This window comes from Lonchura striata, chromosome 2 (genome assembly GCF_050655825.1).
Source record: "Lonchura striata isolate lonStrDom1 chromosome 2, ASM5065582v1, whole genome shotgun sequence".
In the NCBI taxonomy this organism is placed as follows: Eukaryota; Metazoa; Chordata; class Aves; order Passeriformes; family Estrildidae; genus Lonchura; species Lonchura striata.
The window spans coordinates 113564967-113577737 of NC_140704.1; the positions used below are offsets into that span (position 1 = coordinate 113564967).

Consider the following 12771-nt stretch of genomic DNA (forward strand, 5'->3'; position numbering starts at 1 on the left):
AAACCTTCAGCACTCATTTGCCACTGACCTCGGAGTTTATACCCAGAGCCTGCTGGGATGACAGCATGGCAAGTGAATTCACAAGTTGCAAAAGCCATTAACGTTTCACTGGTTACTTTTTCACAGATTTCTAGATGTTAGCATAGTTACACAACTCTTGTAAGCAGCGCAAACAGTTTCAAAACAGCATCCATCATAAAGTATGGAGATTTCATGGGATCCTGATATTCCTGGAGCTTGAAAACTGGTAGGTTTCATTAAAGTGTGCTATGCTAAACCCTCAAAATAGGACCTAAATTTGCTCATATAGATATACTCGGGGAAAAAACAAACAAACAAAAAAAAAACCCCAACAAAACAACAAAACAAAGAGAAAAAAACTACTCTGCATGTAGTCATCCCTGTGATGAGAGGATAAACCTAGTAAAAAAGTGTATGTACATATGTCTGACCAAAGATCAGAAATACAAAACTGAATTTCAAGAAGTCACATAGTCACATTTCCCTCAATTGAACCAGCATCAATGATGCTTCTGGTAGGAGTTGACTTATAGTTAAATGGGGAAAGTCCTGAGCTTGTACTGAATCTAAGGGACAAGAGACACAACTTAAAATACTGTTAAATTGTGCTTCAGAAGTTGATGTGTAGGTATCTTGGTGCCATGCTGAAAACCAAAAGCAATATATTTTTCTTCCTAGGGAATGTGCAAGATAACAAAGTAGGCCACAGATTATCCACCTATCTTTTATTAGTTGGGGGGGAGACTGACACAGAGAGAAATCTCTTAATATATGAACATGGGTGACTCAGTTAAACCAAACTATAACCACAGAGAATTTTTCACTGAAATTGCTATGTTGACATAAAATTTGTATTTCTCTCAGTTACATGAGGTCAATACATCGTTATTCATCAATAAAAAGAGAAAAATACAGAATAGACATTTCTTCCAAGAAAATTGACACAGTACTTGAACTAGGCAATGTTCACAATATTTCCACAGACAAGGATAGAAAATACTTATTTTCACAGACAAGGTTCATGTTTGTATAGGTTACTTATTTTCTCACTGTTTACTAAGTAAATAGTATGAATCTATGTGTTGAAAGTCATAGGGGTTTTCTGATAAGTAGCTTCATCTCAGAGGCCTTGATATAAAAATCACAGCTCCCACCATTTTCTGCTTGCTGACACAGACTTCCTAGTGGTAGGCGAAATGGCTTTTCAATCTGTATTTCTGGCTTTCTTAGCTGGCCTGGTACTTTGCTCCGAAGCTTCACCGTTGGTAAGTGTCTCAGAACTGAAGTCCTTCTACTGATGCAGTCATAATTTTTTTTCTTTTACTGTTTTTTAGTTTGTGTAAGCAATAGAATATTCTATTTTTTTTAATTCTAATTTTGATTTTTCAGTATGTACTGACTGTACTTCTCTGCTGTTGCTCTTTTCTGGTCCTTTCTCCTTCTCTAGTGATTAGTGAGAGGACTTTATGGGTAGAGAAGTAGCGCTTATCATTAGACACAGCAACTACATCAAAACAAGGTAAAACAAGAAAGGAAAAATTATCATATTCACTAGACAAAAAACCTTGAGCCTTCATATCATAATGAACAAGCTGTGTCATGAGGAATTTCATCTGCAAAACCCATGCTGGAGAAAGGCCTTCTCTAGACTTCTGCCTTACTGTTCTTCCCACTACAGCTTAATCCCATGTAAGTAAAGAACAGAGCTAAAGGCAGGATTCTTCTTCCAGAGGGCTCATTTATCCCAGGAAAGCAAGTTAAAGACTCATGTGCTTCAGCCTGAAATTCTCCTACAACAGCCTTGTCTCTCTCTCCTTAACTACTCATTTTTCCTCTCAACTCTGATCTTTGGGAAAATAATACCTGACTAATGTTGTTGAGGAATTAGACTTGCATTGAGTTCCCAGGGTGGCAGCGCAGCCCTTCTTGCCAAGGCCTCACGAGTAACACCAGTGAGGAGCCCTGCATTCCAGAAAGGGAGCATGAGGAATCTGGGCATACAGGCAGTACAGATACATGCTGACACATTGGTATGATACTAGACAGGGTTCCTGGTCCATGGAACATTCCCAGATTGTAAGAAGGCATGAAAGAGAAGGCTCTCAATTTTTAACCATCTACATCACAACTCGTTTTACAATGATTAAATGGATATCAGTGACTGCTATTTTGAGTTCATCCCTGATTAGCTCCTTCTAAAAAGCTCTATTTTCTCAGTCTTCATCTGCAGAATTAGGTAAGGTCAAAGCCCTGATTCAACTCTGTTTTTGAAAAGGTAAAACATCAGGCCATAATCACTACTTGTATTGAATATATTAGGATGAAACTATAGCCATCCTGTATTTGAAGGAAATTTTTCCTTTCCTGTCCTTGTGTAGCTGCCAGGGTTGACAAATCTGATTCAATATGCTGTTTGGGAGAGAGTCTGTATGTGGTCTTATCATGTTTACAGTAGAATTGTAACTCTGTGGCCACAGAGGTAACTCTATGGCAACAAGGTATCAGAGGCTCTCAAATCCAGAAAGCTGTGCTCAAATTGACAGTCCAAAATACAGGGGAAGAGTTGGCAGATATTTAAACATTTCTGCTACCTTTGAGGATGTAATTATTTCCTGCTGAGGCCACAATTTAGTTACAAATTCATGCTGGAGATGATGTGTAGCTAAGCCATGCCAAAGAAAAAAATAGAAATGTGGTCTCAGCTGCAGTGCCTCCTTGGTGGACTTGGCTACATGCCAAACAGCTCCTGAAATCTTCTTTCCTGGCTCTACCATATCCAGCCCCCAGAAAGTTTCAGATTATGTTTCCTCAGTACACAGCAATATTCTTGTGGAAAATATGGTTTCTATTGTAGATCTGAAGAATAATATTCCTTACTGTTTTATGATGCAATGTCACTTACCCTTCTTGCAACATAAAAATTCTCTCTTCCTATTGCAGGACCCTCTTGATGCCAAGCATCCTCTTTTTGTAAAAGTCGTGGATTCCGTCCGAGGAAGTCCAGCTCCAAATGTTGCAGTTAAATTATATAAAGAAGCTGCAGATGGATCTTGGGAACTGTTAAATTCTAAGTAAGTCACACTAAAACAATGAGTGAAAGATGGGAAAGGCAATAGGAAGAGGCCAAATAGTTGAAAGAGCAGTTACACATTCTCTAAAGTGAGATGTCTCTTTTGCTCAGAGGAAAGATAACATACAATTGAATTAACTTGGTGCAGACTGTCTTCTAAATGTACTGTAGTTTCAACTTAAAAAAATGCTTTATAGTGCTTTATAAATCTTATGAACACAAGAAAGTATTTTAAGCTATCCTTTAATTCAGTCATCACTTCTCTTTATTTTCATTGCAAAGGTCTATATTACCTTTAAGTACCCAGCAATGAACTGCTGCATTGTTATCAGAAGTATCAATAGAATTTTACATTTTGAAACCAAGACTCTTGTTGAGAATCCTACCTTTATTGGCCATTTTCCATCTTTCTAAATGGATTTTCATTTCTCACAACACCACAGTTTTAAAAAGAAACTGTTTTGAACATATATCACATCATATTTGATAGCCTTCTTTTCTTCAAGATAGAGGACTTAGCCAAAAGGAGAAAATTTGGGGATAAATCTTTCCTCACCTTCTCCCCCACAAAGAAGCAACCATACCTCAAATAATAAAAAATAATCTCCAGATATATAAATATTTCCATGTCTTTTGAAAAAGATAATTTTAGAATTTAAGATGCAGATTACTTTTTTAAATTGCCCTCTAGTTTAGTATATATTAACACTTAAAAAAAAAAATAAAAAGCAATTTTTACTTAAATTATAGCCTGAAATTAAATTGGAAAAATTCTTAGGGGATACACAGAATGAGTATTCTTTATTCACCAAGCAATATTCCACTTCCACACTAAGTTCCGCATGATAGTTGCGAAGTCTCACCTGAGACCTTTCCAGGGATGCCAACAGTCTATTACACCTTAAAAAAATGGTGAGAAAGGGCTCTCAAGGACTAAAGCTGGCATAGCTCATGGACTTCAAGAGTGGAATCCCGAACTTAGATGTATTTCTAGACATGTCTGCAGAAACTGTTCATACACCTCTTTGGCATCACGGAGCAGTGGGATGGCACAAGCAACACTGCTCTCATGTGCCCTTGAAAAATACAGGTACAGTGAAGGCCACACATACTTGTACAATGTGGGGAAAACAATCTATTCATGTTGTCTGCTTAAATTGACTCACTCCCTCAAGTGAGAAGGCAATTTCACACATATTCTATCACTGTAAATGCGTGAAATTTTCCAGTAAGAGTGTTCAGTTCACTTATCTTTATTTCTGAGCTTAGAGGCTCTATATAAAGATACTTATAGCAGCTGGATGTTGACTGAAGTGTTAAAACCACATTTAACATTTGAAACCAGGAGCTAAGTAAGCTCAAGACAAGGTAAGCAAAAGTCATGCTAATACTAAATCAGCCTCTCTCACCTTGATAATTTGTAAATAATTGAATGTTAGAAAGAGGTCCTGTAACAAATGTTCTCAATTAATGCATTTGGTATTATCTGAAAAAGTTTATTAGAGAAGTGACCAGTTATCTAGCAATGATCAATCTATGACAAAGGAAAAGAGACAATTGAAGAGATATAAAACTTCTGATAACTGATTATAGAGCATCTTGAAAGAGTAATGCACTGCACAATGACATTATTTTTCTCTGCATGCAATTTGAATAAGATATGCTCAGCAAAAAATTGGCAGCTAGAACAAAAGACAGCGATATTTACATACCAAAATTGGGCACTGGAAGCTCTGTTATTTGTGGATAAACTACCTTATATGAAAAACCCTTAGTATTACATAATTTATTTCACAGAAAGGTGTTTCAAAAAAAGGGACATGTCTGAGAGACAGCATTCAATATTGTTTCTGGATCCCTAAATGGGTTGGTATTCAAAGATGTATGGTTTCAAACCAGTACTAGGGCTTTATATAACACTGATAAGTATCTTCAAATCAAACAAAACTACCTGTTTGTTGAGGCCAATACAAACCACAAGGAATTCCATGAGGCTACACTGCTAGCTGACCTATGGTCATTTCAAATAGCAGATCTCAAATTTCTAATAGCCATCTGTAAAAAATATTTACACCGACAAAACAACTCAATATATTTCAATAAGAGACCCATGGAAAACTCAGGACAGTTGACCCTACTTAGTTGCACAGCGAGTGCATCATAGAGCTTCCACATTGCTTACAGCAGTGGTGAAGTTTTCCCTCTGAGTGGGTTCATTTCATTGAACTCTAAGATTCTGCCAAGAGTCTATGAACAATAATGCCAGTTTTTGGCTTGCCCCCAAACCATGCAGAGTTAGTGAGATGGCAGGCAGCCATCTGCTGTGCTCACTGTGGAAGTAGCAAATGCCAAGATAAGCTCTGAGGCATTCATAATACAGATGGACATAAGCCATTCCAGATCAATAGAAGTATTCATCCTATTACTTAAGCCACACACCACTCAAGTTCAATTGCTAAAATCTGCATCTTTCTCAGGCTTTTAACCAAACTATAAAAGTGTGTTTTTCTACCATTACACAGACAAACCAATGACAAAGGAGGCCTCCCAGAGCTTACAACTAAAGAACAATTTGTAGCAGGGTTATACAAGCTTGAGTTTGATACAGCCTCTTACTGGAAGAGTCTGGGCTTGAATCCCTTCTACCACCATGCTGATGTGAGTATTCCTTTTTTCCTCTACTTCTGTTGCAAAGAATAAAGATACTTAATATGTGTAGACTTCAGTTATTAATTGTATATGTTGAATTTAATATTCACTTTAAAATATTTTTCATATTAACACTTTAAATCCACAGTCTCAAATCTTTGTAGTAACATAGTCATGACAGAACATAGTTACTAGCTACCCCACAAATCTCAGACCTCCTAGATGCATTATTTATTGAGAGGTTTTCAATCCTTCTACCTCTACTTAAGTCCATGATTGTTTTTGTAATTATTCTAAGTATCAGAGAGACAACAAGTGGAGTACTCTGTGAAGTCCCCTGAAAAGCACTGATCTGTCTTTTGGACACAACATTTGTATGGCTACAGACAAAATTTGTAATTTAGATTTTTATAGAAACAAAAGTATGTACTATGTTCTGGATGCTTGGAGTTCCAGTTTACAACAGAAAAAAAAATGTACAACATGCCTCTTTAATTTGCTTGGGACAAATAAACTGGTTAGAGAAACGTGTTCCAAATCAGGTACTGCTGAAGGATTTGGGGACTGTCTTCTTCCCCTCAACAGCATATAACCTTTCAGTAGCAGCAGCTCTGTGTTTGTTGTTTGTTAAATTGTGACAGATCTGCTTAGCTGTTCCTTATCTCCATGAAGAAAAGGTGCAAACACCTGGATTAAATTCTTTGTCTTCCTGAAGCAAATGAAAGATGACCTTCTTATACTAAACAATAATGAAGGTTAATGGCTTTGCCTTTGTGGGAACTGAAATAAAAAAGGGAAGAAGATTTACAGGATGCAAAAAAATTGATTGTATATCAAGATAATGGTTGACTGGAAATTAATTTAATCCACAGTGCAAGAGCCTTCTTTCCTGAAAATAAGCCTCAGTAGGGAACACATTTTGCTCAGTTCACTGGTTGTTTAATATTCATCTTTTTTATTAATATTGAAAGGAGCACGAGCTGTGCATCACAGAATGCTATTAAACCGTCTATTTTAAAAGCTGACACCTCTCATCTCACAACACAAAATAATGTATTATGTGGAGTGAGAAATCAAAGGACAGGATGTGCTGGTCAGGGAGATGTTAATAGGGCTGTGATAAATCATTCATATGTAAGGTTATTATCATGCTGTGGCCAAATAACTAATGCAGTCCTTCTCTAACTACCAGATTTTGAATCAGAACTAAAGAAACTCATTGTTTTACAATCTGGCCTAATGATAGCTAGTGTAGCACTGTTTAATTCTGTTCCTTGAAGTACAGAACATGGTAAGAGCAACAAAAGCATTCCAACACTTGAAAGAAGGGGCTAGCTTTTTTTTTTTTTCTTTTTAAATAAAGAAAATAAATGGAGTTCATAGAAGACCTTCATAAGGAAACAATAAAAAAAGTCTTACTATTTATGAGTACCAACAAGGAAATGCCAATTTGGATAATAAATAAATTTAATAAAGTCTTAAATAATGTGATATTTATACATTTAATAAAGGGTATTTAGCCAGCAGAAAAACTGTGTTACAAGCAGTCACACTCCAGAGTGAGAATATTTCTGAAGTTTCATGTGAAGTTCCATACAGTTATCAAAATGTTTCCATCTAGGCTTTTATCTAGAGATCACTTCTCATTTTGTCTTATATTTGTTTTTTCTTTTTCCAGGTGGTATTCACAGCTAATGATGCTGGTAATCGGCATTACAAGATTGCTGTTGTCCTCAGTCCCTTCTCTTACTCAACCACAGCAGTAGTTAGTGAGCCAGTGGAATAGAAGCTGACATTAGGCATGAAAATTCAGTTGTGTAAATTAAAATTTCCATAAATGATAAGAACTTACTAGCTGAATGTATCAAGAGCTTTATATTTCATAGTAAATCATTAACAGTAGGTTTTTTATTCACTTTGTTAACTTAGGAAGAAAGTGTATTGACTTTGTTTTCAAATACTCTTTTGAATAAAAGTATTCTGCATTTCTGTATTGTCAGTATTGCCCTTCTGATTAAAAATTTAGGATTCAAAAAACCCACATTAACCTCAGGAAAAAGTGTATTGAAATTCCATTATGGGGACTCTGAGAATAAACCAATCTTCCATGAAGTTGATAAAGTAAATTTCTTCTTGCAAAGGAGTTGAATAAAACAACTATGAAAGGTGTCTAACAAAAAGCAAGCAGATAGAAAATGCAATCCACCACTACCATCTCTTACGTTTTATTAATGAAGCCCACAACCTGTGAAGTCACATGGGATTATTTACTCAGGGCCCCACAGAATCATGTATTTGCAGAAAATTCTGCAAATATTGTCCCAAATTAAAGTACTCCCCCAGAATTACTTGCATACCTCAAACCATCAGACATCTTCATAATAGCTGTAAAATGCAAATAAAGATAATTGATGAATCCTGAGAAAACCAGTGTCCTATTTAATGCCAGCAGAAATATGGATGAATCCTTCTATTCCCATTCTAGTAATTCCTATACAGGGAAGAACCATTAGGGGATCAACAGAATAGCAACCCTGTCTTGGAAAAGTATGCAAAAAGTTTGAGTCACTTAGCCTAATAAAACCAAAAGCTGAAAGCCTATAAATACAAAAAAAGAGAAAACACCCTGTTACCCTAAGGCTTGATCCCATCACAACCTAACCTGATAAATTTGGACAAGTGTGTCCTTTCTTTTTGCTGTTACTTTGGGGTACTGAGCACTAGAAAAACGAGGATTTTGTCTAGAAACAAAACACAAAGATAATATCTTTTCCACAGAATCTCAGAATAAACAAACCAACACAATCTTTAGAACATTATATTTCATAAAAGACAATGATAAAAAAGTACAAACATTTTCATGAACAACAAAAAAACCCAAAACTATGATAGTACACAGGAAATTCCCAGCATTTGTTTCAGTGCATTTTTTCATTAAGCCTATCTTACATACCTCTACAAATAAAATAATCTTAAGTACACTTCTGCTTGCTGATATGCAATGGATCCTTTTAATTTTTTTAAACAGTTGGCTTGTTAGTAACCCACTACAACAAGTACTAAACATAACAATAGAAAAATAGACTGGCAAGATCTAAGAAAAAGGATATTTTGCACTTGCTTTTCAATACACTGCCTATTTGCAAAATGGACTTTATATTTCATATTCTCCTAATTAAATTTGAGATATAGAAAATGGGCTTGAGAGTATCTTAGCATATTAATCAGATTCTACTCTTGATATTTCTGCAATGTTCTTACTTGCTAATTTGCAAGACCTTCAGAATCTTGTAAAATACTCTTATCTTCTCCCTCCATGTTCACTCCTTAAAGACATCCCTTGTTTGCCTTGTCAGCAATACAAAAGCCAATGTGATTGGCTTCTCTCTACATGTTTCAAGAAACATGAAATTATCAAAAGGAATGTGCACAACTCTTAGCTCTGCATCGTATTTATTTTGTTTGAAGGCACTGTCTATGTTAAAATTCACTACAGAAGGGTACTGAGTTCAAACAGGTAGTATACAAACACTATTTTGATGTAATTTAAGATGGCAACTTCTAAAACTTCCCAACAAAGTGATAAACGGTATTTAGAGAAGAGTGTTGGTCAACAATTCACAATTTAACATCCATCATATTGGGGCACCAAAATGCATACTTTTTAAGAACTCAGCTATATGTCACAATCCATTCATATACTGGTGTAATTCACATTTTTCTAGGACCATACATGATCAATCACTTAAAGCTGTAAAGTTATATTAGTTCAGCCACAGCATATATATAATATAGTATGTATATATGTAAGTATATATACATATATACGCATTAGATTTTTTTTAATTGCACATAAATTTCACAGAATGCCTAAGAAATGGGAACAAAAGCATGCTTCAGAAAATAGTACAGACCTATGGTACCAAAGGATGTTTCATAATCATGTGTGAAATTGTAGGTAAACCTGTACTGAAAACCAGAAATCACTTCAAAATTACATGAAGGATTTAAAAAAATATTCAACTCCTCTTAAAGAACTGTATTAGTCTGCTATGAAATAAGACTAATTTTATTTTGAAGAAAAAATTGTTCATACACTGTATTATCTCGCCTGTCTCCATATGCTTCAGAATGTTCTATATACCCAGTTATAGAAAAATCTATCAGGAGGAGAGCAAACCACTTAAGCATGCTTTTGAAGGATGTTTTCTTCACTTTATGCTTTTAGTTATTTTAATTGTATTACATCATTCTTAAAGTATATTAGATTAACTGGTAGATATTAAAGTAATTCCAGTATGGTATAAAATATCCCTTACAATTGTTCTCAACTACTAAATTAAATAATAATATTTCTACTAAATATTTGGGATGCCTATAGCTAAGCTCATAACATTACTGAAGGACGGCTAAGGGCAAAATTTGCTGCTGGGATGCCAAAGAAATAAAACGTGTTTATGGCAAACAAACTTAAAATATATAAAGCACCACACCATCTGTGGCAGCAATTCAGGAAACCAACATATAGTAATGACTTAAAGTTAGGATTCTTTGTCAACACTCTTACAGAACACTCTGTGGATAAACAATCCTTATTATATATACTGCTTTCCATTCTTTATGGGAGCAGAAGTCAGTCTTTGGTTCCTAAAGAGTTGAGTAACTGTGACAAACAAAACAGTTTAGTATATCTTGGTCACTATATTTGCATCAACATAGAAAATAAATGACCTGGTCCTTTTCCTTTGTATTAACAAGGGATGTAAAAAAATATTAGGAAAGATAATAATGCTTAGCAGTGGGATACTTTTAGGTAGCATAACATTACAAGCAAAGAGAAAATAAGATAAGGAAAGAGGCTAGTTACTCATACATTTAACACCTATTAAAAATAGAGAAACAGACAGGACCAATCCTTAGCGGGACTGTGCAACCTCAATCTCATTGACAGTCATCGATTTGAGGATCCTCAGTGCATCATAGAAGCACTCAGCACTCTACCAGAATAGGCCCTTGAATAGCTATATTGAATAATATATTACGAGTGGGATTTTTAAAAGCCCTTGAGATTGGCCTGCTTTCTGTTCTGCTTATGTCATCACCATCCTCATCAGCAGAACAGCGCGACCAACACCGTGCTTCTGAGAATCCCACACTGCAAGCATTTGAACTATCAGAATTATATTTTATTACTCTCTTAAAAATCTAACTTTAATATTCTTCCAATGAAGACACATTTTTGGCTCTTCTGATTTTGGAGGAATAAAAGTGCTGTTTACTAGAATTTTAAAAAACAAACAAACAAAAAAGAACAATACCAAAATACTGTATGCACCCAGACACATTGTTTTAGGCATTAAAATCCCTGACATTGACACTAGTGGCACACTTGGAAACAGTTAAGAGTTCCTGTAGATCTTAATATGCAACAACTGCAAGATTTTCTGTAATACACATGCAATATGCATATAAATACGATTCAGATGGCAGGCAGGGTATCATACAATTTTGCTGGCAATAAATAAAATCAAAAGCTTTTTTTCTAGCAGGTTTATATAAGAATCTGATTTTTCTAAATATATATGCAGAAGGCCTAGAGCTCAAAACTAGTATAACAGTTTACAGTCATAGCTGGCCAACAATTAATATTTCCTTCATTTCACATAAGGTATAACCTTTTTATGAGCACACTTACATTTTACACTTGTTCTTTCATGCTAATAAAAACATTCCTATAGAATTCAAACAGGAACACACTCAAATACATACTGAAGCATAAAATATTGAACAACTGAAAAGCAATGTACACACATTAATTTACATCACATATTTACAAAACACATTTTAAAAAGAAACAAAAGCATTCATTTAAATATGAGGAGGGGCAGTTTAGTATAAAAAATTCCTGGAAGAGGCCTCTGTCCTTACTTCCAGAGAAGCTACAAGTCTGTTTTCTGCAGTTTATTTAGTTGAGTAGTTAAGATAGAGAGCGTGAAGAATGAAGGCTTGAACAGTAGTCTCATGCTGTAAACATCTGAGTAGTAGCTGCTGGCTTTTCTTTCAGATCAAAATCCATGGTACATACAATCACTTCTCATCCCAAATATGCATCATCAGTTGGTCAAAAACTCTAATTCTAAGCTGTTGTTTGTTGGTTTTGTTTTGTTTTACAGTGTTTATCAGTAGCTTCCAGTGTTAAAAGTTTATTCTGGTAGGATATCTTGCCATTCCACTTCCATCAATAGTCTCTAACAGGAGCAAGTTCTGGTAGGAGATTAACAGTTATATTTTTATACAATCTACTGACAAGTATTTTAGGAGTATATACTAAATTGTTCAACCCATCAATATACTGACGTTCTCTGGAATACCTCAGAAGTTTGTACCTGCAGAAGGAGTTGGGAGAAGAAATATGAGAAAGATTTGCAAGAAACAATTCAGTTGATGTTAAACATGATACTGTGACAGTTATTTAATTTTTAAATATACCTTAAATTCTGAAACCACTTTTCAGACCCTTGAAATTACCAAATAACCTACCTTATGTTTAAAAGCAAGCTTTTAAAGATTTTTAATACAGTTAAACTTTATGGTCACATATACAAGTTAACATGAAGTCTAAATAACAGAGGAAGCATTCAATACGCAAACATTTTGTGGTCACAAACTAAATAGATTTCTTAAAGATTATTCAATTTCTTCATGTTCTTTTGCTATAAAATTCAACTCAGGAGTTCAGGGAAGATTTAGAAATCTTCACGATTCATTATACATTTAAATGTCTGAAATTATTTTCGTTTCACTCTTGAGACTCCTGCATTTGCAAACATCTATATTTGAGGTTAAACTTCCCCTCCCCCAGATTATCCATATATGTATTTTTTCATTTCCTATAACAGATTGACTAATCTTTACTATACATGTCTATAATTTTATTCATAATTCAAAACTGTGAATAAAAGAGAAAAGATATGTTCCCAGAAAAAGACACCCATTGATGACAGAATTGAGTATTTTTAGTTATCTGAAAA

The 12771-nt window shown here is 34.9% G+C and overlaps 2 protein-coding genes across 5 annotated transcripts in view; one reads left to right on the forward strand and one right to left on the reverse strand.

Moving 5' to 3' along the window:
• Nucleotides 1-1133: 1133 nt before the first annotated feature.
• On the forward strand, nucleotides 1134-7739 carry LOC110468128 (transthyretin-like). The gene is made up of 4 exons (XM_021525734.4): nucleotides 1134-1286; nucleotides 2962-3092; nucleotides 5614-5749; nucleotides 7419-7739. The coding sequence occupies exons 1-4, from the start codon at nucleotides 1218-1220 to the stop codon at nucleotides 7524-7526; spliced, it is 444 nt and encodes a 147-aa protein (XP_021381409.1). The 5' UTR covers nucleotides 1134-1217; the 3' UTR covers nucleotides 7527-7739.
• An 805-nt stretch (nucleotides 7740-8544) lies between these two features.
• The window catches only part of B4GALT6 (beta-1,4-galactosyltransferase 6), a 30982-nt gene continuing 26755 nt past the window's right edge, over nucleotides 8545-12771 (reverse strand). For all 4 annotated transcript variants that reach the window (XM_077783794.2, XM_021525733.4, XM_085572049.1 and 1 more), the window contains exon 9: nucleotides 8545-12126. In XM_077783794.2, coding sequence (XP_077639920.1) covers nucleotides 11979-12126 — 148 coding nt within the window. In that variant the 3' untranslated portion in view covers nucleotides 8545-11978. The remainder of the gene's footprint in view (nucleotides 12127-12771) is intronic.